Source organism: Polypterus senegalus, chromosome 9, assembly GCF_016835505.1.
Source record: "Polypterus senegalus isolate Bchr_013 chromosome 9, ASM1683550v1, whole genome shotgun sequence".
Taxonomy (NCBI): domain Eukaryota; kingdom Metazoa; phylum Chordata; class Cladistia; order Polypteriformes; family Polypteridae; genus Polypterus; species Polypterus senegalus.
In genome coordinates this window covers 40,809,007-40,836,777 of record NC_053162.1, presented here as the reverse complement: position 1 = coordinate 40,836,777, position 27,771 = coordinate 40,809,007, and the positions used below count along the sequence as shown (strand labels likewise).

General features: G+C 40.7%; 1 protein-coding gene and 2 non-coding genes across 4 annotated transcripts in view; 2 read left to right on the top strand and 1 right to left on the bottom strand.

The window, feature by feature from the left end:
- The first annotated feature begins 3,699 nt into the window (after window positions 1-3,699).
- On the top strand, window positions 3,700-3,782 carry trnal-cag. The gene has a single exon. It is a non-coding gene; the product is annotated as a tRNA-Leu (tRNA).
- A 233-nt stretch (window positions 3,783-4,015) lies between these two features.
- Window positions 4,016-4,098, bottom strand: trnal-cag. The gene has a single exon. It is a non-coding gene; the product is annotated as a tRNA-Leu (tRNA).
- Window positions 4,099-4,193: 95 nt separating this feature from the next.
- tmppe (transmembrane protein with metallophosphoesterase domain) overlaps window positions 4,194-27,771 on the top strand; it is a 33,886-nt gene continuing 10,308 nt past the window's right edge. Inside the window, exons 1-5 of one of the 2 annotated variants that reach the window (XM_039762962.1) lie at window positions 4,194-4,356; window positions 4,398-5,936; window positions 19,174-19,284; window positions 21,154-21,319; window positions 27,468-27,607. In XM_039762962.1, the coding sequence (XP_039618896.1) occupies window positions 5,249-5,936; window positions 19,174-19,284; window positions 21,154-21,319; window positions 27,468-27,607 (1,105 nt within the window). In that variant the 5' untranslated portion in view covers window positions 4,194-4,356; window positions 4,398-5,248. Of the gene's footprint in view, window positions 5,937-19,173; window positions 19,285-21,153; window positions 21,320-27,467; window positions 27,608-27,771 lie in introns of both variants that reach the window. The other variant, XM_039762961.1, reaches the window with a different exon arrangement.

Here is a 27,771-nt window from a genome sequence, read left to right as displayed (position 1 = left end):
ACCTCAATGGGTTAATAAAGAGTTGAAAAAGAAACTGCAAAGGAAAAACACATCTGTATAAGGTGTATAACACTAACAACTGCAATGTGAATCATACACCATATGGGAACATGAGGGCAACCATTAAGAAGGATATTAAGGAGGTTAAAAGGCAGTTAGTTAGGAACATAGCAGATCAGGTGAAAGATGACCCAAAGAGGTTCTTTCAGTATTTTCGTAGTAAAAGAACAGTCAAGGAGGAGGTGAAGAGCATCAGGAATAATAAAGGGGAATTTAAAAAATTCTTCTTCTTTTGGCTGCTCCCGTTAAGGGTTGCCACAGCGGATCATCTTCTTCCATATCTTTCTGTCCTCTGCATCTTGTTCTGTTACACCCATCACCTCCATGTCCTCTCTCACCACATCCATAAACCTTCTCTTAGGCCTTCCTCCTTTTCTTTTCCCTGGCAGCTCTATCCTTAGCGTCCTTCTCCCAATATACTCAGCATCTCTTCTCTGCACATGTCCAAACCAAGGCAATCTTGCCTCTCTGACTTTGTCTCCAAACCGTCCAACTTGAGCTGACCCCCTAAATGTCCTCATTTCTAATCCTATCCATCCTCGTCACATCCAGTGCAAATCTTAGCATCTTTAACTCTGCCACATCCAGCTCTGTCTATTTTTCTGACATCTTCACAGGTGTCCTCTCAACAGTAAAAGAGACTACTAAGGAGGTACTGAGGGATTTGGAAATTGTAGATGGAAGAAGTCCTGTCAGGGAGTCCGTCAGTCTTTTTTCTAACCTACTTGGTCCTGAACAGGGTTGTGGGGGATGCTGGAGCTCTCCCAGCTAGCACAGGGCACAAAGCAGGGACAAACCCTGGACAGGTGCCAGTTCATCACAGGACGAACACACATACACACCCTGGCCAATCTTCCTAACTGGCATCTCTTTTAACTGTGGGAGGAAACCGGAGCACCCGGTGCAAACCCATGGGGACAGAGGGAGAACATGCAAACTCGATGAATGGAGGACCCGGGAAGCAAACCCGGGTCTCCTAACTGTGAGGCAGCAGCGCTACCAATGCGCCATCGTGCCACCTGGGAGAAGTACTGCTTAGATTAAATAGGCTAAAATCGAACAAATCTCCAGGACCAGATAACATTTATTCTGGAGTTCTTACGGAGGCTGGTGAGTACATATATAAACCCTTGATGCATATTTTTAGGAAGTGACTGTGCACTGGGGAAATTATGAAAATGGCAAATATTATCCTGTTATATAAAAAGGGTGATTGGGCAAAATCAAGCAACCATGGGCCAGTAAGCTTAACATGCATCACAGGAAAATGAATTAAAAAATTATTAAGGATAAGATTAAGCAACACATACAAAGACAGGAGTTATTCTGAACAGTCACATGGGCTCAGAAGAGGGAGGTCGTGTTTTACCAACATGCTGGAGTTCTATGAGGAGGCAACAAAAGGATACGATCAAAGTGGAGCTTATGATATTATTTATCTGGACTTTCAGAAAGCATTTGATAAGGTGCCACATGAGAGGTTGGGCATCAAGTTAAAAGAAGTGGGAGTTCAGGGTGATGTTTTTAGATGGGTGCAGAATTGGCTCAGACACAGGAAGCAGAGGGTGATGGTGTGAGGAACCTCATCAGAACTGGCCGATGTTAACAGTGGTGTTCCACAGGGGTCAGTGCTAGGGCCGCTGCTATTTTTAATATATATAAATGATTTAGATAGGAATATAAGTAACAAACTGGTTAAGTTTGAAGATGATACCAAGATGGGTGGACTGCCTTACTTGCTTTCTTAATGGAAAAACAATCTGGGATGTGAGTCTGATGGCACACCACTGCTGGATAATTCATAATGACAGACAAAGCGAACAAATAACGGGCCACCAAACAAAGTGAAAAAAGTGAGAAAAGCTTAATTAGTTAAATGTAAGACAATGAATATGTATTTTTTTTTCTTTACAAATATATTAAAAACTATTTGACTAAATATTTTCATGGTAAATTGATTGAGAAGAATATTGTACACATGAATAAACTATTACATTTGTTAAATTTGAATTATGTCTGTAGTAGTAGGGTGTTAGCTATGATGGATACAATGAGACTGCTCATTAAATTTGAATTCAATTTCTTTTCACTTTTGCACTTAAATGTACGGAAGCGTATTAGGGCCACGATGAAAAAAAAATACGGACACAGTAAAGAATAAAAAAATCTAAATGTCGAGATTAAAATCGACATGTAGACTCTATTCTCGCCATTTCCACTTTATTCTCGTAGTTTACTGTAAACTGACTTCCTCTTGCACTGAGAGGAGCCGGTGTTCTAGCGAAACTGATACTACGCATGCGCAGAGCAAAATAACGCAACTTTTCTCGAAGCACTGTATTTCAGTAATATGTATGCTTTTCTTAGCCTTACTATATTAATGCATTTATTACAATATACTGCATAGGTATTTACTCTCAATGCATAGGTATTTACTGTCAACATTTTATAAGTTGCATATTTTGCATGTGTGCTTTTAATCTTGTACAGACCATTGTATCCATGCACGAGTAATGACCGTCTTGTGAAATCTTTGTTAACATTTCCAGAAATTTGATAGACGACTTCTAAATACAACATGTTAAATGATGACATGGTATAACGTTATAAGTTTAATGTTACGACTTACAATAAACGGATGGGTGTAACATATACGGTAGGATACTTCGACAAAGTAGGACAAATCGTCAGAACACCGGCAGCGATCGCCACACATTGACGTCATGATATTCCTGCTCTATGAACATTCAAAATACTAAGATAAATACTTGATATCTTTTTCACGATTACATGCTTTATGGGATGCAGTAAAGCATGTATCAAACATGGGTGGCGGGGGGCACTGTGGCGTGGCTGTAGTGCAGCTCCCTTGCATTAAGGGGTCCCCAAGTGTATGTTCAGAGTAGAGAACTTTATGGCAGGTGTGACGAGGCTCCACAAAACTGGATGTATGAATGGGTATCGCACAGGTTTAACTTAAATATTGTGTAAATGTTGGGTTCGTGATCTGGTGGTCGAAGACACGAACGCAGAATTCAATGGATGTTCTTCTGAGCGGGCTTTCTTTATTGCATGCGTGCTGTCTCTGTCTGATGTACTAAACCTCCAGTTCCTAATCTTCCTTTTTCTTTCTGCAAATAACCAATCACCACACGGTAAATGTCTTTGTGAAATTAATTTAATCTCGACATTTAGATTTTTTTTCTTCACTGTGTCCTTAGTTTTTTTCACCGTGGCCCTAATATGCTTCCGTATAAATGTGACGTGATGGAAACATTCTAATTACATTTTTTCATGAATTGAAATAAAAATATTCATATATTCAGTTAAAATCACTCACGTATCCGTAAAATAGAACTACAACCAGAAGAGGGCACTCTTCATTTGACGCTCTGGACGACCAGAAGAGGGCAATCTAATCAGCAGAAACGAGATCCGTTTATATTTATATTGTTGCTTAACTTTGATAACACAGTGACCCTTGACCCTAAGTTCTCCCTGTGCGTAACCATTTACTAAATGCTAGCGATTTTATTCCATACTCGTCTGCTGGCTTAGAGATGTAACTTTTCAGTAGTGGCCATAGATACACAAATATGATTTAAGAAGGGTACAGCGTACAGTTAATTTCGCTATGGTGTCAGGATGGCCGAGCGGTCTAAGGCGCTGCGTTCAGGTCGCAGTCTCCCCTGGAGGCGTGGGTTCGAATCCCACTTCTGACAAGTACATGATTTTTCCGCTTGATTTCCCTAAATGTATGTCTCACAACAGTCCTTTCTACTTAATCGCTTATTTTCGTATATATTTTTTGATATCAGCTGCCGGCGAGACTCTGCAGTTTTCAATGGTACTTTCCCTTCGTTTTCTAACGCTTTACTATTAAAGCCGACGGCCCCTAACAATAATAATTTGTACGCGGCATTGGTATTCCCGATTATTTGAAAAACGATATTCTTGTCAGAAGTGGGATTCGAACCCACGCCTCCAGGGGAGACTGCGACCTGAACGCAGCGCCTTAGACCGCTCGGCCATCCTGACACAGCGAAGAATTTTTTTTTTTTTTTTTTGATTTTATGACCTGTGCCAATGTGAAGACTATATGATGTAATGTTCTGTTGATGTAAATATTCGTTTCAAAAGTGGTAACGGTCGCTCCGGCACAGATTTCCTGTTTCGTACCCCGTTCGAATACTCCGCCCCCTGAAACTGCGTAACGATACGGAAGCGCAGACACAGGAAGACCGCGCCAAGTCCACCGGGGCTGGCGCGGCGACACAATAAGAGAGGCGGAAAGGTGTCGGCAGTGGCACTTGTAAATGAGGGCGAGAAGCACAGAGTCCGGGAGATACCCATTGTACGGTGAAACGCCGCCATGAGGAACAGACACAGATGGATGTGTATGTTGTGCTTTGACACTATGAACTGATCGAGCGGTCCTTAGTGATCATCATTGTTCTGAATGATCCAGTGCTCAGTCTCCAAGGGATCCGTATCATCTGAACGACAAGTCACGGCGTGATCAACATTTACTGACCCCGGATTAAGTAATCAACATGTATGGATTCAGTGATCGGCATTTTCTGAACTGCTGTTGTTAAGACGCAGGATTGGTTATAAGACGCTGGACTGAGTATTCATCATTTTAATTGCCTGAATTGATGCTGTGATTCTGTTTCTTTGAGCCAGGAGGAATAAAGTGGTGGGCATTGCAGGATCCAGGATTTGCTTTGACTGAGATGATCAGATATTGTCACCTGCACTGGTCTGCTCCAGTTTTGTTCCAGTGGATGAGTAGCACTGACTTGCCCACCTGCCTTCTTCCTGCACAGGTGTCCTCATGTCCAGCCATTGCTTCTTTTTTCATACACTTCCTATTCCACCAGCCAACCCAGGGTTGTTGATCTTTCGCTTCATTACCTGCCTCCCTCTTGTTTCATCTCCAGGTCTTTCCGCCTGATTAATCTCTTAAGCCTGATACTCCTAACCACTCCCTATCCACTTGCATCTCTTTTTGTCTGCTTTCCTGCTTGAATTGTCTCCTTCTTTTATTTCTCTGTCTGTCTCCCTGGTATTTGCAAGTCTGAAGCCCCCACTGTCACATACCCACCCCCGGGTGTCCCCTCTGCCCTCCCCCTTTCACCCCTCTACTCAGTTTTACTTCTCAGCTAACCAGCACCCCCGTCTTATAATGAGGGCCCGGTCGAGCCGTTTCACACCAGAGATCAAGGTGCTCCTGGCCGCCGCTGTACTCTTCCTATCGGCCCTGCTCTGTAGATCTTCACTGTCAGACAGCGTGGAGCAGCAGACCCGCTCTCAGCTGCTCCGCTTGCAGATGCTGCTTTTGCTCAGTTCACTGATGCTGATTGGTTCGATGTACATCTGGAAGAGACTGAACTTTCTGCTGAGCCAAGGGTGTCTATGGCAAGTGGCTGTGCTTTTCTTCCTTGTGATGGCCCATCTCAGTTTCTTCACGCTGCTTTTCCTGGTATCTGAAGAACCACATCCCATTGCCATGGTGGCCTACACATGCTTGGGCTCTTGGGTGCTCCTAGTTTTTTTCCTTTTCATATTTTCCATTGTAGAGCAGTGCCACAAACTTATCCGAAACCGGCTGGCTACTGGGCCCACGGCAGCTGTCTCAGGCTCCAACAGGACTGTGCTGCTGGCTCTTGCAGTGACGCTTGCATTGACGGTCATAGGTCTGTACAACGGGGCTCGGCCACCAGCCGTGGTGCGCGTCCAGATTACGGTGGACAAGCTGCCCTCCTCTCTCAATAACCTTAGACTTGCTTTACTCTCTGATATCCACTTGGGACCCACTGTTGGAAGGAGCAAACTGGAGAGGGTGGTCAGGATGGTCAACGAACTGCAGCCAGGTAATGATTACTGATGGTAAAGGGAAAAGTGTGGATGGATGAGGGGAACTTTCAGAAAGCGGAGTGATTTACCTGTGTGCCTAAAGAGCAAATATAATGAAATGAACACATTTAATTTCAAAAAACAGCTTTGTATAGTGAGTACTAACCGCAGGGTCTTCGCAAGCATCACATCATAGCAGTCCAAGAGCACTGTCACACCGACTACAACGCTGACTGTAGGTAGACCAGTAGAATAACCAGAGATATTTGTCAATTTGAATATGTAAAAAGACACACAAAGCAATTATTATTCTTGGCAGTCTGAAAGAAGAGAACTTAAATAAGATCCAAAAGTCACACCTTCACATTTAGAGCAGGTACAGTAGGAAATGTCCACCCTGGGTGATATACCAAGACAACACTGTTCTAAAAGAGGTCCGCCACAGCACCGTTTAGCTAGTCAGTGAGGAGCTGGTCCTACAGCAATTAAATATAAAATGTTTAGCGAAGATATTCAATATGGAGGATTCTATAACATACAGGGTCTGCCATGAAATTCAAGAGCTTGACTTTAAAGGGAATTCTATTGTAAAAATTACATGGTAGCTCTCCCAATCATGGGAATATTCCTGGAAACGATTGTCCATGAGGGCCTTCTGTCCATTATGGCTCTTGGGATGTTTTCAGTCAGTCTCATTAATTTAATTACAGTCATATATGGGACTAAGTGACAGACAATGAAGACGAGCTGCATGTCAGAGGGACGGACAGCTCCTGTCTGGATTTGTTATCTGCCAGTAAATCTGAGTGCATCCTCAATAGCAGCCTGTCTGGATAAACTCCAGAGTGGTGACTGAGCTGCAAGTAACATGGCTCTTACCACATGCCGTCCTGTTAAAAGTGTTATTCAGGAGTTGAGGGATGGTTATTTTTGAACTTTAATTAGAGACATATTTACAATGCTTCTTTACAGTCCAAGTAATCTATTTGCTTGCCATGATGGGCATTACATTTTAATTTTAATGGTAACAGAAACTGGGCAGCAGTGACATCCATACTAGTCAGGACTTACTGCCAGAGTTGCAAGGTAAAAAATGTCAATCTGGATACAACAATATACATAAATGTTTGACCCAATAGCTAAAATATTAAAATGTGAATTATTTCACTATTTCAATTCACACTATTGTGTGTCTCAAGTTACTTAATCTGTGTCCCATTGGTAAAAAGTTTAGAACTTTATTAGAACTTTACTAATACAATTTTTGTACTCGTAAAAGACCTGGAATAGTGTGAACTATGCCACTACTGACCTTGACAAGGAGTAACTAGATGAGAGGTTAGGACAGCTTAGCGCACGGGTGTCGAACTCCAGTCCTGGAGGGCCGTAGTGGCTGCAGGATTTCATTCTAACCATCTTCCTCATTAGTGACCAGTTTTTGCTGCTAATTAACTTCTTTTGTCTTAGTTTTAATTAGCTTGACTCAGGCCCCTCAGTCGTCTCTTTTTTCCTTAATTAGCAGCCAAACAATAATGAGACACAAAACGAGCCGCCACATGACCAGCTCACCTGTGCCCGTCACACAATATCTAAAAATAAAGAAAGGTGAAGGTCTCAGTAAGGCTGATCTCTCAGGTCACCAAAACATTTGGACGGTATTCTTAGAAAAAAACAGAAAAATCAACAGTTTTGGAAATGTCTGCAGTGGCAGAATGACAGCAGCAACAAGCTATGGAATTAAATAATGAGGTTTAATTAGCAGCAAGAATCAGTTTCTTATTAAGAGATTGGTTGGAGTTTGAAATCCCAGTTTAGCTGGTCATCTGTTGGCTTGTTTCACATCTCACTTCTGTTTGGCTGTCATTTAATGAAGAAAGAAATCAGTTCAGAGGACTGAATCCTCCAAAACAGGGTGGGATTAATAAACTATCTATTAAAATTAAGGAGTGAATTAGCAGTGAAAACTACTCGCTGATTAGGAAAAGGGTTAGATTAAAAACCTGCAGCCACTGTGGCCCCCCAGGCTTGGAGTTCGACACCTCTTTCTTAGCGATTAGCTAAACCAGGGGTCTCAAACTCCAGTCCTGGAGGGTCATGGTGGCTGTAGGTTTTCATTCTAACCCATTTCTTAATTAGTGACCGTTTTTTGCTGCTAATTAACCTCTTTTGAATTAACTTTAATTGAATTGCTTTTTTAAGCTTTGCTCTCCTGAATTTCATCATCGTTCCTCTGATTGCCTTATTTCTTTCCTTAAATGGCACCCAAACAGAAATTAGATGAGGAGTGAGTGTGCCAACAGAAGACCAAGTAAGTCAGGGCCTCAGGCTCCAACTAATTTCACTCCAGCCAGTTGCTTAATTAGGCGCTGAGTCGTGTTGTTAATTAAACCCGTTCTTTAGTTCCATGGGTTGTTGCTGCTCTCATTGGGAAATAGCAGACATTTCCAAAATTGGTGATTTTCTCTTTTCTAAAATGTTTGGGGACTTCAGAACATCAGCATTTCTGAGACCTTCATCTTTCCTTATTTTCAGATACTGTAAGATGGACACAGTTTGCTGGTCATGTTTTGGCTCATTTTGTATGTCATTATTGTTTGGCTGCTAATTATGGAAAAAGAAACAATTCAGGGGTCTGAGTCTTTAGAAGCAAGTCAATTAAAATGAATTGAAAAGAAGTAAATTCGCAGCACAAACAGGTCACTAATTAAGAAAAGGGTTAGAATGCAAACCTGTAGCCACTGTGGCCCTCCAGGAGCGCAGAGGGGGGACCCCTGATCTGAACAAATGAGTTTGATGGACTGAATGGTCTCCTCTCGTTCCTCTCATTTCGGATGTTCTTGTTTTGCTGTGCAGTGAGTGGCCACTTTATTATGTACAGTATGCCTGTCTAGTACCAGGTGGGGTCCTATTCTGCTGAATTCCTCGAGACATGAATTCAATAATTCATAAGGGATTGTAATCCATGCTGACTAGCAAAGTGCATTCTGACTAATTTTAATATTAAGGTTACCATATGTTGTAACAGATATTTGTTTAACCGTGAAAATAAAATAGTTAGCTTTTGACTGATATCAGTGGGAAAGACCACCAGCACCACCACCCCTTTACAGTAGAACCACATAAAAAGATTACTTTTCTGTCTACCATGTACAATACAAAACTGATCAAAATAGCTTGCACCTTAATAACATTATCAATAACTTTAGCTTTCTTTAATTTTTGCCTTAAAGTGCAGTGGGATTTTCTCACTATCCTTATATATATATATAATTTGATACTATCCGTATGTATGGTGTTCGTGTCAATACCTCGACTCAATACAAGTTAGAACCATGAAATGGGACTCGGCCTCTGTAGTCAGGATATAATGTGGCACACGCGGATACAGTATTGCATGATTGGCTAAGAATGTTCGAATGCTTCAGTGACGTCGCTGGACGGCCGAGTATAGTAAGTCGGTGTTGGTTTGAGCAGATAACAGAAAGTTCGGTTGGTTTTTGAAACGTTGGTTTGGTGGGGTGTACTTTCCAGGACTAACATCGCCGACGGACTTAAACCCTTCGACAGCTCCGGAACCGTAAGTAATTTAGAACGTATCGCCATTTGCTTGGTACGTCGAAATCTATCTTTGGGCAGTTCGGTTTTGGGATCCGTCTTTCTGACATTTATTGGCAAACTGAGTGATGGCGGCTGGGTATTAATAACGGTCATTGTTTAAATTTTAGCCGATCTCAGATCTAAAATGACCACGCCAACATAGTTATTACTCCGACTATGATTTGAGTCGTAAAATACTGTTTGTTTTGAAAATTTGTTTTCCGCAAAAAATCAAATGAGGTGCGCCGAAAAGCTGAGTTCACGTTTCGCAGCCCTATTTAAACAGGAAGCTCTTCATTACATCGGCCGAAAAGGTCTATTTTAAGCACAAATCAGTGCCATGATAACAAATCATTTCAAGGACTTAAAAAAAGAAATAATTCTTTGTAGAGAAAGTATGGATTTCACAAACGTAGAATTTGTAGTCCGATTCGATCGGCCTCCCAGTCGCTAGTATTAACTAAGACTATGTGGGATCTGTAGGTAAATCTTCCTAAAGCATTCAAGGGGTCCTATACATTTAATTGAATTTTGCATTCAAATAAGTTTTGTTTTATGTGTCCAGTCAGGCAGGCCTACTAACTGGTGTCTCTATGAAGTTCACTTTTTGTGGTTGTCACTGTTTCTGTGTCTTGCTGTTCTGATGGTCTTCTAGGAGGGGGCTTCATACTTTTGGCTCAACAGTTGTCATCAGTTCTATAAAGCCATTACCTCCCATTGTCCAGTGCTGGCATTTCTATGATCAGTTCTTCTATTTATTGTTTTATTCACATTTTTGAGATGATGTAGTAAGTGCATTTGTTGGTTTGCTTGAGATCTTCAGCTGTTGTGTCAGATGTATTGCTGGATGCTTCAGTCTTTAAATCAACACTGAGTGGCCTAAAATAAAATTTAGCATTACAGATTTTACACACAGTAACAGTTCTGCTTTCTGTATCAAAAGACCCAATTTTCTTTTCTTTTTTTAATGTCATATTCTCTTCACAGCATTTGGCTATGCAGTAGGCTTACTGAACACCCGAATAGTAATTTCAGTATTTAGATACTGTTACAGTGTGTGCGACTACCCGTGCACACCCTTAATGCTGACTCGATAGAATCACACGTTTCCTGCATTTTGTTTTTATCTCTGCCTTCATGGTGCAAACCTCCCATTTCACCTTATCCCAAACCTGCAGTGCTGGGTTGAGATATGGAGACTGCAAGGTCATTGGAGTAAACTTAAAGTCACTGTCCTAGCCGGTGGACCAGCTTGAGATAATGTGTGCTTCCTAACACGGTGTACTATCCTGCTGGAAATGTCAATTTGAAAAAAGGTAGACTGTGGCCTCAAAGAGATCCACTTGGTCAGCAGCTTTGCTATTAAAAGGCCTAATGTCTACCAAGAACACACTCCCTACATCATTACACTACCAGCACTGGCCCATACTATAGTAGACCTTCACGCTGCCCTTCTTACATCTGCTTTAGAGGGTGTAAACTGGTATCTACTCAATTTTATGCTTATAAAGTCCATGACATTTGAGACTAAAGTGTCCTTAACTATTTGCATTGCGTTGTCTGATTTTACATTCCTAGTTATCACTAGGACATGCAAATTTAAATTTCACCATATGCTATATACAGTGCATCTGGAAAGTATTCACAGCGCATCTCTTTTTCCACATTTTACAGCCTCATTCCAAAATGGGTTAAATTCATTTTTTCCTCAGAATTCTACACACAACACCCCATAATGACAACGTGAAAAAGTTTACTTGAGATTTTTGCAAATTTATTAAAAATAAAAAAATTGAGAAAGCACATGTACATAAGTATTCACCGCCTTTGCCATGAAGCTCAAAATTGAGATCAGGTGCATCCTGTTTCCCCTGATCATCCTTGAGATGTTTCTGCAGCTTAATTGGAGTCCACCTGTGGTAAATTCAGTTGATTAGACATGATTTGGAAAGGCACACACCTGTCTATAGAAGGTCCCACAGTTGACAGTTCATGTCACAGCACAAACCAAGCATGAAGTCAAAGGAATTGTCTGTAGACCTCCGAGACAGGATTGTCTCGAGGCACAAATCTGGGGAAGGTTACAGAAAAATTTCTGCTGCTTTGAAGGTCCCAATGAGCACAGTGGCCTCCATCATCCGTAAGTGGAAGAAGTTTGAAACCACCGGGACTCTTCCTAGAGCTGGCCGGCCATCTAAACTGAGCGATCGGGGGAGAAGGGCCTTAGTGAGGGAGGTGACCAAGAACCCCATGGTCAGTCTGTCAGAGCTCCAGAGGTCCTCTATGGAGAGAGGAGAACCTTCCAGAAGGACAACCATCTCTGCAGCAATCCACCAATCAGGCTTGTATGGTAGAGTGGCCAGATGGAAGCCACTCCTTAGTAAAAGGCACATGGCAGCCCACCTGGAGTTTGCCAAAAGGCACCTGAAGGACTCTCAGACCATGAGAAACAAAATTCTCTGGTCTGATGAGACAAAGATTGAACTCTTTGGTGTGAATGCCAGGCGTCACGTTTGGAGGAAACCAGGCACCGCTCATCACCAGGCCAATACCATCCCTACAGTGAAGCATGGTGGTGGCAGCATCATGCTGTGGGGATGTTTTTCAGTGGCATGAACTGGGAGACTAGTCAGGATAAAGGGAAAGATGACTGCAGCAATGTACAGAGACATTCTGGATGAAAACCTGCTCCAGAGCGCTCTTGACCTCAGACTGGGGCGACGGTTCATCTTTCAGCAGGACAGCGACCCTAAGCACACAGCCAAGATATCAAAGGAGTGGCTTCAGGACAACTCTGTGAATGTCCTTGAGTGGCCCAACCAGAGCCCAGACTTGAACATCTCTGGAGAGATCTTAAAATGGCTGTGCACCAACGCTTCCCATCCAACCTGATGGAGCTTGAGAGGTGCTGCAAAGAGGAATGGGTGAAACTGGCCAAGGATAGGTGTGCCAAACTTGTGGCATCATATTCAAAAAGACTTGAGGCTGTAATTGCTGCCAAAGGTGCATCGACAAAGTATTGAGCAAAGGCTGTGAATACTTATGTACATGTGATTACTCAGTTTTTTTATTTTTAATAAATTTGCAAAAACCTCAAGTAAACTTTTTTCATGTTGTCATTATGGGGTGTTGTGTGTAGAATTCTGAGGAAAAAATTAATTTAATCCATTTTGGAATGAGGCTGTAACATAACAAAATGTGGAAAAAGTGATGTGCTGTGAATACTTTCCAGATGCACTGTATGTGAGAGTACAACAGCTAGTACCACTACTTTTAGATAGATAGAACTTTATTTGTCCCTAGGGGGAATTTTGACTTTTTACAGAAGCTCTTAAAATAAATAACTATATAAATAGGTAGGTAAGTAAATAAATATACACACACACTTTGGAGTGAACACTCACCAGAATGACTATAAAGCAAGAAAATTCAAAAGAAAGAAAAGTTTTGACTTGGCTGTTGCAGTCCCAGTGAGACATTATGCAGACGTATTGGTGATGATATAAAGGAGCCCCATCACGTTAGTTGACACACTTCTGCTGAATAATTTATTGGCTGAAAGTCCTCAGTGTTAGTGTGTCAGAGAGAGGATGTGCAGAATTGTACTCAGTTTGGATGGCACTTCACTTATACTACGTAAGACTGAATAGAACCATGGATCCATGCTCTTTTGGCCAAATTCTAACCTTAGTATCTACATGGTGCAACAAAACTTAAAATAAATCAAATGAATCCTCAATTATCCAGGTATGATGATCATAGACCCTTCTTGTTTTTAGCTGAGAAGATTTCACCCAGGTGTGGCCTTCTACTTTTATAGCCCGTCCACTTCCAGGTCTCACATGGTGTTTGTAGAAAACTCCCAGCAGGTCAGAGGTTTCTGAGATGCAGAAACCATCCCGTCTGTCACCATCAAACTAACCCTGGTGAAAGTCACTCTGATCGTGTGTGTTGTTCATTTTAATATTTCCAAAACCACAGCTAAATCTCTTGATCCTGTCTACGTTATGGGAACGCAGACACATGATTGGTTGCTCAGAGCAGCAGGTTATTGATGTTCATGAGCAGGTGTACCTAATAAAGTGCCCACTGAGTGCATGTTTTTCTGGCTTTGGCTTGTATGCTTATAACTATCTGGTTTTGTCCTTATGTGTTTATTGTTTAAATTCTACCGACTGCAAAGCTGCATGTCTTTGATTTTTTTTTTCTGGGTGTACTGTTTTCATATTTTTACCTGAAAGATTGTTTCAATTGTACTAGGAAAATATTTCAAAAGCAAAAATAACATAGCAACACCAGGAAATGCGACTTAAGACAAAGGCAACCCAAGCATGCACAAAAAATTGACAAAATAAATCACTGCTTGAGGGTTATAGACAAGCAAAAGGCAGGAAAGGTTATCTGTTGAAAAATGAAGCAGCTCCTGTTCATTCAAGAAATGTCTGGAGTGTTACATGGGTGTGCCAGGAATAGAATTGCTGAGGACAAGTGTGTCAGTTTTATAAGAGTTCACTAGATCTTTCTTGAATAACCCATATATCAATATGACATTTCTAGAAAAACCTTTTGTTTTTTTATTTTGTTATGCTAATGGTTTTGCTAGTAGCAATAAATGAGCCGTTCTTATTCCACATCACAACTGATGACTGCTTGTACATTCAGCCATTTTCCATTCAGCTTACATTTGAAATGACGCGTGTGTGTGAGCTGCATTTAGAATAAGGTTAATCCCACATGAAACACACTTTATATCTGAGGACGTTTAGATGCATTCTACCAAGTAGGGTGTTTTCAGTTGTTTTGTTGGCCCCTTTACAGCAATGGTCTTTTTCCAGTTTTGCTGGTATAAAACAAGCATTATATAATGTTTACGCATACAAGGAATATACAAGCCTTCACGAACTTCATCTTTTGTTGATGCAGAGGCTGAAACAAGCCAAGTCAAGTCAAGTTTCATTCACCATAACCAAAGACATTTAACTAAAAACAAATAGATAACATTTAGGAAAGATAACAGAAAACGCTGAAGGACTTTTAACTAATACTTTGTGGGAGCATACTTTGCTTTCATTTTAGCTGAATATGTCTCTTTGCATGGGACTTTCATCAGCTATATCAAACCTCAGTTTTGCAATTTGATTCCACTCTGAAGCGTTCATTCTGATCAAATTGCAAGGGGATCTCCTGAGCGCAGCCATCTTTAGGCAAGTCCACAAATAGATTTTTTATAGGACTGAGGTCTGGGCCATTCCAGGACACTGATTTTCCTGTTTTTTCCTTGGTCACGTTCTTCAGACCATTGTTCGGTTTAAGCAGTCAGCAGGATTTGTGCTATAATATCTTCATAAATGGAGCCATTCATTTTTTTGACTACAAGACATTCTTCCATATACTGAAAATGTCTTACAAATTTTTCTGACATAGATATTATTTTTTAGTGAGAAATGGTTTCCATCTTACTACATAACCCCACAACTCATAAATGGAGACAATATGTAACTAAGTTACTTGTATATATTCTTGTGGCTCTTTGAAGACTGCTAGAAGTCTCTTGGTACCTGCCCTGGTGAGATTTTTCCTTGCCTAGTCATCAAATCTGGAGGGATGTCTTCATCTTTGCAATGTTCTGATGATGCCATATATCCTCCAACTCTTAATTAGGTTGGATTAAACTATATTAATTCCAGGGGGCAGTGTTCAATGATATGTTTAATTCTTTTATATTCTTCAAATGATCCAGTTGACCTACTCTTTGATAGCTTCTTATAGGCCATATGTGTCTTTGCAATATAAGCAAGAAACTTTTAGGGGAAAACCTTTTGGAATTTATAAATATATTTAGTGCTAAACAGAATCACTTCAGTTGATGCCATCTAAAGGCAGATTTCTTTTGAATGTTATTTGTAAAGTGACCATACATTTACCTTGTCCACAATCCATAACAAATGAATACACAATTCTGCAGTCTTTATCGAACATTTCAAGGAATTCCTTGTCATTAAGTGAATTAATTTATCATGTTTTTACCAATCCACTGCATCCACAGCCATCTTCTCACTATGTAACATGCAGTGTATTCAGACCATAATCAGATCCTTTCACTTTCTGTCCATTTGTTGTGTTGTAGATTTAACTTTAAATGGATACATTTGCAATTTTTCAGTCAAAACTCAACATTTCACAATAACAAACTGAGAACATGTTTTCAGAAAGGTTTGCGAATATAATAAAATCAAAATATGAAATCTATCACTCATACAAGTATTCAGACTCTTTGCTGTGGCAATCCCGAGTTGTTGTCAGGTGCACCATGTTTGCTTTAATTCTCCTTTGGATATATCTGGAGTCCATCTGTGAAAACCTGATTGGATATCATTTAGAAACGCACACACCTGTGTATTTAAGGTCCCACAATTCACACTGCATGTCAGGGCAAAAACAAAGCCACAAAGTCCAAGCAACTCTGTAGACCAAATTGTGGTGAGGCATAGGTCAGGAGAAGGGTAGAAAATAATTTCTAAAGCTTTGTGCATTCCCAGGAGCACGTTGGCCTCCTAAATTGTGAAATGGAAGAAGTTTGGAAACACCAGAACCTTTCCAAGTGTTGGTTGTCTGGGCAAACTGAGTAACTAGGCAAGCAGGATCTTGGCTGTGCAGATGACCAAGAATTCAATGGTCACTCTAACATAGCTTCAGAAGTCCTCTGTTGAGATGGGTGTAACTGTTGGAAGTCTGACCATTCCAGCAACACTCCATCAATCAGATGTAAATCACTCTTGATTAAAAAGCAAATGACAGCATATTTGGAGTTTGCTAAAAGGCATTTAAAGGACTCTGAAAGCCTGAGGAAAAAAGATTCTCTGGACTGATGAGACAAAAACTGAACTCATTGGGCCAAACACCAAGCACTACATTTGGTAAAGACCAGGCACTTTTCATCATCTGCCTAATACCATCCCTAAGAATGGTGGTGGTAGCATCATGCTCTGGGGTTGTCTCGCAGTGGCAGGGACAGGAGACTGGTCAGAATTGAGGGAAGGATGAATTAGCTTATTACAGAGAGTTCCTTGAAGAAAACCTGCTCCAGAATGCACACAACCTCAGTCTATGGTGATGACAATGACCTGAAGTACACAGACAAAACAACGCTGGAATGGCTTCAGGACAAATCTCTTACTGAACTTGAGTGGCCTACCCAAAGCCCAAACTTAAATCCCATAAAACATCTGAAGATGGCAGTTTCCAGACGCTTCCCATCCAGTCTAACAGGGATTGAGAGGATCTGCCAGAAAGAATACATTTGCAAAACCTTCTGAAAACATGGTTTCACGTTGTCATTATGGATGATGAGTGTAGACTGATGGGCAAAATGTCAAATGTTTCCATTTTAAATGTCACCTAGAACACAAAGTGTGCAGAAAGTGAAGGGGTCTGAATGTCGCATTTTTTATTTTGTTAAGGCGGCACAGAATTTTGCACTGCTACCTCACTGCTCTAGAGCCTGGGGATAGAATGGGGAGTTTACATGTGCTCCCCATGTCTGTGCATGTTTCCCCCAAGTCTTCAGGTTTTCTCTTGCATATTAAATACATATTTGTTAGGTTCTAAATGACACTAAACTGACTGGTGTGAATGGCTTTTAATGTTTGCATGTATGTGTTTTCTAATGAACTGGTGTACGATTCAGTGCTGACAGACACTGGCACATGTGCAGGCCCTACACCTGTCATCTCCAGAAGACAAATTGGAATCACAAGGCACTGTGGTGTGCTGATCTGTAAAGCTTGACTGCTAATGTGAGCCTTGGCTGGTTTGCAGACTGATTAAACAGGAGACTACTTTAAGTGATATGGCACTTTAAGCAAATGTATGTAATAATACTACAGCCCAAAAAAACAAAAAATAGGGTCAAAACAGGGAGGTGTCAAACAACACAAAACAGCAAAGCACAGCACAGGCAAATGTAAAAAAACCACTTGACAGAAGCAGAGTCCGAAAGTCAGGGAGAAGGTCAAAACGCTATACAGAAATCAGCTAACACAAGTGAGAGCATGACAGAGACTTTCACAATGTCACCACGCACAATCCATGGGTGAAGAGCATCTGCCTTCCCCCACCTGTTATTTCTGTTGGCCCACTCATCATATGACCGTCACCCGCCTTGCATAGCAGCATACACTCTGAATGGGGCTGAAGGCCAAATTCAAGGCAAAGGAAGTGGTTAAGGGGTAGAGCCCCCAGCTAAATCTTTACAACTACATGAAAGTTTCCTGTGTCTGTCCATTTCTTGTAACATTCAAGGGAGCAGTGTATCCTTTTCCAGGATGGCAGATGTGCATAACATATGCCAGCTTAAATATGGTTCCTCACCATGACTGCTTCTAAAGATAGCTTCCTTGCCATTGTGCCCAATTGAAGGTTTACTTTAGTTAAAAGCCTAAAGCATTGCTGTTTCCATTAGGGTTGCCTTCTGTAAAGCAGCAAGTTGTACGTTCAAAGGTTGTCATTTGGGACCTGCAGTGCCTACAGAATATTCTTACTGTCCAATAATTAGCCTTCTGTGATTACCAATACGTGAACTGCAGGTCCCCATAGTATTTCAGGCAGTGTTAGCGAGTTGTTTTTTGAACACTCCTGAGAATTGGACCTGGAGATTTAAAAAAGCTCAGATTTGAATTCCCAGTGTCCTAAAATTGTACAGAACCTGTGACATATTAATTCCTTGTGGATCCTTCAACAGGCATCCACCACAGTAACCTTCTTGTACAGTGTAATGATTCCATAGTCCCGGCTGAACAAAAGTTTTCACCTCTGCCCTGGAGGTTCTGTCATATAGAAAGGAAGACTTGAGTAACTAATTACCAAACCCATTTACCGGTATGCATTATCTGAACCTGCATGGTTGCATGGAAGCAGAGCTTATCTAGAAAAGATCAGGCAGAAAACAGCTACAAACACCATATTGAACACAAACCACTGAAGGGCACAATCACTCATCCAGAACAGACCAGCTTAGAGATACCAATAACTTAATGTGTATGTTTTTGGATCTAGGATGAATCCAACTAATCTCTCAAGAAAACTAATGTGTACACTAAAAGAGAATGTAGAAATCTCCTAGAGTGACTACATCAGGAATTGTCTCCAGGTCACTGGAGTTGGTAGACAGGAGTTGTCGGAGCGTGCCAAAATACCGACTTCAACCAAAGAGTGACTGTTCACAACTTAGTAGCATCATTTATTCCAGCAGATGATTTTAGGGTTTTGTAGGTACTGGAGTAGGGCTCTTAAGTGACATTATAATTACGTCTTGGGATCTGGCAAGTCTAGACAATCGTAGTCTGTGACCCTTTAAGGTGTTGAGGACGGAGATCTGGGATCCTTTTGCTATATTTGGTTTTTTAGACTTCTCAAGTTAAATGAGCTAATTTGATTGTTGCTTCAGTGTAAATGTTAAAGGTACTTTACACCACAAAGCTAAAAAAAAAAAAATAAACCTTCAGCATGAAAAAAATAAAAACAGTTTGTGACAGAGAAGGACTGGGTGAAATGCAAATGAAGAGGGTCTGCTCAGAGTTTGGTACCATAACAAGACTGTGCCAAATGATGAGTTAGGAAACACTTGACCCATTTTTATCTATTCCTTTCCATTTTCAGATATTGTTGCAATCGTCGGAGACCTCACAGATTCCCAGGTGGTTAACCTGCAAACAGCCTCTGAGCCTCTGCGAGAACTCAAAACCAAACTGGGGACATACTTTGTCACAGGTAAGCAGGAAGCAGGAAGGGTGACATCATTTGGATTACAGCAGTAAGAGGCCTTTTCAGTTTTGGTATATCAGCAATTGCCAAAAACATTCATTTGCATGCATTTATTGAACTAACTCTCTTATGCAAAGCAATTCAGATAACCATAGTCCGTTGTTTCCATGTTTTAACAGCTGGGGCCCTGACATATTAGCTGACTTGCTGAGAGTTTCTATATATATAATATCAGATAGTGGTAGGTACTGAACCAGGCATCTTGTGTTCACTTAACCTTGGGCAGGTAGATATTCCTGTGCAAATTAGATTAGACTATATAAAAATGTATTAATCCGAAGGGGAATATTTAGATGTACACAGCAGCAGAAACAAAAAAAAAAGATGCAGATTCATAGCATAAATGACACAATCAATCAACAGATAAATACAGTAAATGAATAACTATTGAGCAGAAATATCAAAAACAGTGTAGCCCATAAATTAACAACTAAGATCTGGGAGGCAGTAACAATTCAATGAAAATCCTAATGCATATATTTAGAACAGAAAGCACAGACTAGAAGATAAAGACAAGCTGTTGGGAATGATGTCTTTGGTTTTAGTACCTACTAGGGACCCCTGCTTGCTTCGCTTGCCAACCCCCAGGCGGGAGCTACGCACTAGTCACTTCGCGGCTCTGCCACCCACGTATGGGGAAGTGGATGTACAATTTAATCAGATTGTTATTTTCATGGGAATTGTTACATATGCATAACAGACCTAACTATTTTACATTACAGCAAGTAGTTAACCATAGTAAAAATAGTAAAACGTAATAAATTGAAAGAAAATTATGTTAGAGGTATTTGTTGCGTTATACATTTTCGTTCTGTTTCGCTTTGAAATTAACACGCAAGTACTTTTTAAACTTACACTTTTACTGTAAAACTTCAGTAAAAACATTATTTGGAATTAACGATATCACATTGAATTTTGATTCTGTGTTTGGAGTTACATCGTGACAACACAACGTATAACTGCCCGTGAGTGAATATCGTTTCTTTCCCCCTAATAAATAAACCGACTTTTTCGAATGTTTATCCTTGTGATTTGTTAATTGTCATAGGAAAAGCTATTCTAATGGGAAACTGTAAATGTTTTAATATGAATGGCATATCAGGATCTCCTTTGGTGTCCAATGTTATCTGTGGAAGATGTACTACATTACCTTTCTTGTCGCCTCTTAAAATTTTACATGTCAGAATTGTTCAACCAATTTTCAATACAACTGATCTTGTCCTATTGCATAGCCCATCACTTATTCGCAGATTACGCAATAACATTGCAATACATCCTTCTTTCAACAGTAATTCGGCCGGTGGAAGACTGGACGGTCTTAACGTTTGTAGATATTCTATGGGATATTGTAAGTTAATGTTTTCATCTTCCGCACCATCACCACCAACTGTTTCAGCATAGTCTATTGATATGCATTTAACCAATTTGCCGTATTTGATCGTCAATTTTCATGTTAATTCATTTTACTTCATCGTTTCTTGCTGCTAGGATTGTCCGTGTACTCATTTATTCTGTTGATAACCCTTCGGGATGAAATTCTTCAATAAGATCTGAACATAATACCTTTTATTGGGAACTTAAAGTGAGGAAAACGTAAAAATTTATAAGAGCTGAGAGCGCATGAACTGTGTCTGACAAAAGTATTCACACGAATGAGAGGTGAGAGGACCATGGATGTGGGCCGTTAACCATAAATGGTTGAGAAGAGGGCAGGACTTGAAAAAATCTCTTGACAATAGCCTCATCTCAAGTTTTTCTTTTATAATAGAAAGATATAAAGTGTTTTATTGTGTCTTTTTTCAATCTCCAACCTAGGCAATCATGAGTATTATACAGTTGATGTCAGTAACTGGTTCAGTTATCTGAAAATGCTAAATGTTCAACCGCTTCATAACACCAATGTTCGAATTGGTCCCGTGGAAAGGAACGATGAATGGCTTTGCTTAGCAGGAGTTGATGATGTTGAAGCCCATTTGTTGAGGTAAGTAAATTATTACCAATCCTCATCTGCTAATTAATAAACTTGTCATGTACTCGGGTCTCAGTTTTATCTGTGTAGAGGCAACACACAATTAAAAACAAAATAAATATTACAAATGAGGGGAGATCACTCAGTCAGTTAGTTTAAATGTTTTGCCATATTGGTGAGATTCGTGTGGTGTCACAGTGATTAGCACTAATACCTCCTAATTTTTTTACATTCTCCTATATCAGCTAGAGTTTCCTTTAGCTACTTCAAAAAGCTGGATAGTAAATAGATGAATAATAGAGGAGTTGTTGCAGTATCTCATCCATTCATTTTTTAAAGCTTTCAGGTGTCCCTTCAAATGCATGGTGAATCATATGAATCATTTTGCAAACATGATCAAAATGACTTAGTGGAGCTCAATGGAAGTGCTAAATCGCATGCATATCCTTCACGATGTCATTGGTGTCTGTTTGGTTTTTGCTGACACTACTAGATATTTAAAGTGCATTCGTAAGAACTGCCTGAATCATGAGTCTTGACTCACTTCACTTATGATTCTTTTGAGTGCAAACTATATCAGTATCAACAAATGAAAACTCTGTCACTGATGATTCTCTCATTCATTATACAAGTGTGATGCAGTAACAGCAAATTTTTATTAGAATGTATTCTTTGTTTTGTACAATTTAATATTGGAATTGTTTTAAATTAAATATGTAAACATTATTAAGTTATTAATATTCAACAAATTAGTCACACAAAACTTAACACTATAAAAATATTATTCTAATTCCTAACAATTATTTGCTTTACTTTAGCTGCACTGCAACCCAGCCAGAGGGGATGCACAAACCAGTGTGTTTCTTCATGCTAGTCCCAAGCCCAGATAAATGGGGAGGGTTATGTCAGGAAGGGCAACCGGTGTAAAATTTTGCTAAATCAATATGCAGACAATACAAATTTCTATACCAGATCGGTCAAGCCCCGGGTTAACAATGACCGCCACCAATACTATTAGCCAGCGGAAATTTGGCTACTGTTGGCCGAAGAAGAAGAAGAAGGAGAAGATGAGGGAGGAGACATGTCCGGAGGCAGGAGGAGAGGAGGAAAGTAAAGAGAGTGGAACTGAGGATAGGAACTTTGAATGTTGGCAGGTAAGGGGAGACAGTTAGCAGATATGATGGGGAAAAGAAAGGTTGATATATTGTGCGTGCAAGAGACCAAATGGTAGGGGAGTAAAACTAGGGGGATTGGAGGTGGATTCAAATTGTTCTATCATGGTGTGAATAGGAGGAGAAATGGGGTAGAAGTTATTCTGAAGGAACAGTATGTCAAGAGTGTTCTGGAGGTGAAAAGAGTGTCAGACAGAGTAATGATTATGAAGCTAGAAATTGGAGGTGTGATGATGAATGTTGTTAGTGCATATGCCCCGCAAGTTGGGTGTGCGATGGAGGACAAAGAAGATTTTTGTAGTGAGATGAATGAAGTGATGAACAGTGTACCCAAGGGACAGATAGTGGTGATTGGAGCAGATTTCAATGGACATGTTGGTGAAGGGAACAGAGGAGACGAGGAGGTGATGGGTAGGTGTGGTGTCAAGGAGAGGAATGAAGAAGGTCAGAGGATAGTGGATTTTGCCAGAAAGATGGATATGGCTGTGGTGAATACGTATTTTAGGAAGAGGAAGGAACATAGGTGACGTACAAAAGTGGAGGAAGATGCACACAGGTAGATTACATCCTATGCAGAAGAGTCAATCTAAAGGAGATTGAAGACTGCAAAGTGGTGGCAGGGGAAAGTGTAGTTAAGCAGCATAGGATGGTGGTCTGTAGGATGACGTTGGAGATTAAGAAGAGGAAGAGAGTGAGGACAAAGCCAAGGATCAAATGGTGGAATTTGAAAAAGGAAGACTGCAAGGTTGAATTTAGGGAGAAGGTGAGACAGGCACTGGGTGGTAGTGAAGAGTTACCAGACAGTTGGGGAACTACAGCAGAAGTATTAAGGGTGACAGCAAGAAGGATGCTTGGCATGACATATGCACAGAGGAAAGAGGATAAGGAAACCTAGTGGTGGAATTGAGAAGTACAGGAGAGTATACAGAAGAAGAAGATGGCAAAGAAGAAGTGGGATAGTCAGAGAGATGCAGAAAGACAAGAGTATAAGGAGATATGGCACAAGGTGAAGAGAGAGGTGGTGAAGGCTAAAGAAAACGTGTATGAGGAGTTGTATGAGAGGCTGGACACTAAGGAGGGAGAAAAGGACCTGTACCAATTGGCTAGACAGAGGGACCGAGCTGGGAAAGATGTACAGCAGGTTAGGGTAATAAAGGATAAAGATGGAAAGCGAGGAGAGTGTGTTGAGCAGATAGAAAGAGTACTTTGAGAGGCTGATGAATGAAGAGAAAAAGAGAGAGAAGAGGTTGGATGATGTGGAGATAGTGAATCAGCAAGTGCAACGGATTAGCAAGGAGGAAGTAAGGCCAACTATGAAGAGGATGAAAAATAGAAAGGCCGTTGGTCCAGATGACATACCTGTGGAAGTGTGGAGGTGTTTAGGAGAAATGGCAGTGGAGTTTTTAACCAGATTGTTTAATGGAATCTTGGAAAATGAGAGGATGCCTGAGGAGTGGAGAAGAAGTGTACTGGTGCCGATATTTAAGAATAAGGGGGATGTGCAGGACTGCAGTAACTACAGGGGAATAAAATTGATGAGCCACAGCATGAAGTTATGGGAAAGAGTAGTGGAAACTAGGTTAAGAAGTGAGGTGATGATTAGTGAGCAGCAGTATGGTTTCATGCCAAGAAAGAGCACCACAGATGTGATGTTTGCTCTGAGGATGTTGATGGAGAAGTTTAGAGAAGGCCAGAAGGAGTTGCATTGCATCTTTGTGGACCTGGAGAAAGCATATGACAGGGTGCCTCGAAAGGAGTTGTGATATTGTATGAGGAAGTCAGAAGTGGCAGAGAAGTATGTAAGAGTTGTACATGATATGTACGAGGGAAGTGTGACAGTGGTGAGGTCTGTGGTAGGAGTGACGGATACAACGGAAGGTGGAGGTGGAATTACATCAGGGATCAGCTATGAGCCCTTTCTTATTTGCAATAGTGATGGACAGGTTGACAGATGAGATTAGACAGGAGTCGTCGTGGACTATGGTGTTTGGTGATGACATTGTGATCTGTAGCGATAGTAGGGATTTTACTGAATTTAAATTTACTATCTTACTCTTCTTTATTTATTCATCTGGTTTAGTACAATGCTATATACTGTATACCCTGTCGTTCTTTCTTAAACTCTGTGAAGGGTCTTAAGCATAGGAAAGGCACTATATAAATAAAATGTATTATTATTATTATTATTATTGGGAGCAGGTTGAGGAGACCCTGGAGAGGTGGAGATATGTTCTAGAGAGGAGAGGAATGAAAGTCAGTAGGAACAAAACAGAATACATGTGTGTAAATGAGAGGGAGGTCTGTGGAATGGTGAGGATGCAGGGAGTAGAATTGGCAAGGTGGATGAGTTTAAATACTTGGGATCAGCAGTACAGAGTAATGGGGATTGTGGAAGAGAGGTGAAAATGAGAGTGCAGGCAGAGTGGAATGGGTGGAGAAGAGTGTCAGGAGTAATTTGTGACAGATAGGTATCAGCAAGAGTGAAAGGGAAGGTCTACAGGACGGTAGTGAGACCAGCTATGTTATATGGGTTGGAGACGGTGGCACTGACCAGAAAGCAGGAGACAGCTAGAGGTGGCAGAGTTTTGCATTGGGTGTGACAAGGATGGGTAGGATTAGAAACGAGTACATTAGATGGTCAGCTCAGGTTGGACGGTTGGGAGACAAAGTCAGAGAGGCGAGATTGTTTGGACATGTGCACAGGAGAGATGCTGGGTATATTGGGAGAAGGATGCTAAGGATAGAGCTGCCAGGCAAGAGGAAAAGAGGAAGGCCTAAGAGAAGGTTTATGGATGTGGTGAGAGAGGACATGCAGATGATAGGTGTAACAGAACAGAACAGAAGATGCAGAGGACAGAAACATATGGAAGAAGATGATCCGCTGTGGCAGCCCCTAACGGTAACAGCCGAAAGAAGAAGACTTTAGCTGCACTGGGCATTTATATTTATTAATTCTTTGGTGCAGTTAGGAGACCCGGGTTCGCTTCCTGGGTCCTCCCTGCGTGGAGTTTGCATGTTCTCCCCGTGTCTGCGTGGGTTTCCTCTGGGTACTCCGGTTTCCTCCCACAGTCCAAAGACATGCAGGTTAGGTGGACTGGTGATTCTAAATTGTCCCTAGTGTGTGCTTGGTGTGTGGGTTTGTGTGTGTGCTCTGCGGTGAGTTGGCGCCCTGCCCGGGGTTTGTTTCCTGCCTTGCTCCCTGTGTTGGCTGGGATTGGATCCAGCAGACCCCCATGACCCTGTAGTTAGGATATAGCGGGTTGAATAATGGATGGATTCTTTTGAGTTAGAATGAATTACTACCTGAGAACAAGTCACATGATTCTCATACATTTGATTCACGAACAAATCATTACCCGACAACAAGCTGCACAGTTCTTGTTCTCTTGATTCATGAAGTGAATCTTTAACCACAAGCAAATCACATGATTCTCAATCACTTGTGATTCTGTAATGTAACATCTTTTTTTTCTTATTGTGCATCTGAAATATGTTGGCATGCTGTGTGTACTGAAACAGGACAATTTCATATGTATTATGATCATCTTAAATTACACAGAAAGTAATATATGGTTTATTATATTATATTATATATTTGTGATGTGATTAGAAGGCACCCATGGACTTTAGGTATGCACCAGCATGTAATCCTAAAAATGGATCAAACAAATCAAAACAATCAATTCACTTAAATGAGTTATTTGAAAGAATCAACTCGTTGAAGTGGATCAATATGCCTGTCATATCTGAGGCCCAGGTTTGGTCACTTCAGCTGTGTGTAGGTGGGCTTGATTACATCCAAAAATACAGCACTGAGATGTTAAACCAGAAATACACAGCAGAGAAGCAGGAACAAAATGTGGTACCTTTCCTTTTTTATGAAGCGTTATTTACAAGTTTGCCTTATAGTGATACAACGTCATATATGCCCCTCTTTCCCACTGTAAACAGATATTCTGCCAATTTCTAGGCCTGCAGCATTAATTTTGTTTTTTATTTTTTCTCTTGTTGTTTGCTGTATATTTCAAAAAGCCATTGATCTGCAGCTTATACTGATAGTATTTCATGTTCCCAACACAACTTAAAAAGCTAAATGTACAGTATGCATAAAACATAGAAATATTGCCAAAAAACCATAAAGCGCAAATTACATTGAATTAAACATACTGTAACCTAATTGATTATGGTTGCGACACATTATATTGCTGCTCAGTCCAGACATCTAGTTGGCTTCTCTTCTCTGCAGAGCTGTTGTCATTTTGTAAGCAGGGTGACTGGAACGGTACAAAGGAATCTAAACATAGTCTTACAAGCAGATTGTACACATCTTTTTGTTTACATTTAACAGCGGGTTGGAGAAGATTTTGTTTTACAGTATAACATCTTATTCATTCTTTCACCTACTTTCGTATATTATCTGAAAGACAAGAATGTTGAATCTGTGCAAACATCTAAATTCTTTTAAGTGTTTGTTTCCTATACATTAAGATCATCTATCTTGTATAGTTGTTGCTGCTTTTACCTGCATGCAGTTGTTTGTGCTTTTCTTCAACTGAGTTTACTCTACCATGAGCTAACCTGCTCCAGCCTCTGTTTCCCTTTTTGTAAAATCCTCTAACCCCTGTCTTGAGCTGCCGTGACATTGAGATGTTTGTATTGTTTCAATACTTCTCATTTGTCAGTCTCCTTTCTTCTCAATTCCTAATGCTAAACTTCCTCTAATGCTGGATTTATACCTGCTGTGCCCTGTGAACTCTGGTTGGTCTGGTCAAAACTAAAAATGATGTCCTCAAGGTATTTTTTGCTATTCCTTTCATGATTTTAATACAGGGTGGCTTGTCTCTCTTCTTTGTTCCAAGTAACGTGGCTATTTTTTTTTTTTTTTACACATTTTTATAGTCTGCGCTAAGACTACACAGCATTCTACTTTATACCCTCATTCTGTTGTCATTCTCTTCATGTTGAGATCGAAAACTTTGCCTTTTCAGATATCCAGGCCATGGAATGAACCTGGAAAGAGCACTTGATGGCTGTGGACCCGACAGAGCAATTATTCTGCTTGCACACCAGCCTGCTGCTGCCAAGAAGGCTCTTCAGATGCGACCTGACATCAGCCTCATCTTATCAGGTGGGAAAAGACAAACAAGTTCCTAATTCCTTGGCAGCTTAAAAGTTTGAACCTGTATATTAAGACATTGTCCTGTGTTGCTGGGATGAGCTCCAGCTGCCCCATGTCCCAGCCCTGGATAAGCAGGTTAGGAAAACAGATGAAATGGATGGATTTTCTTGATG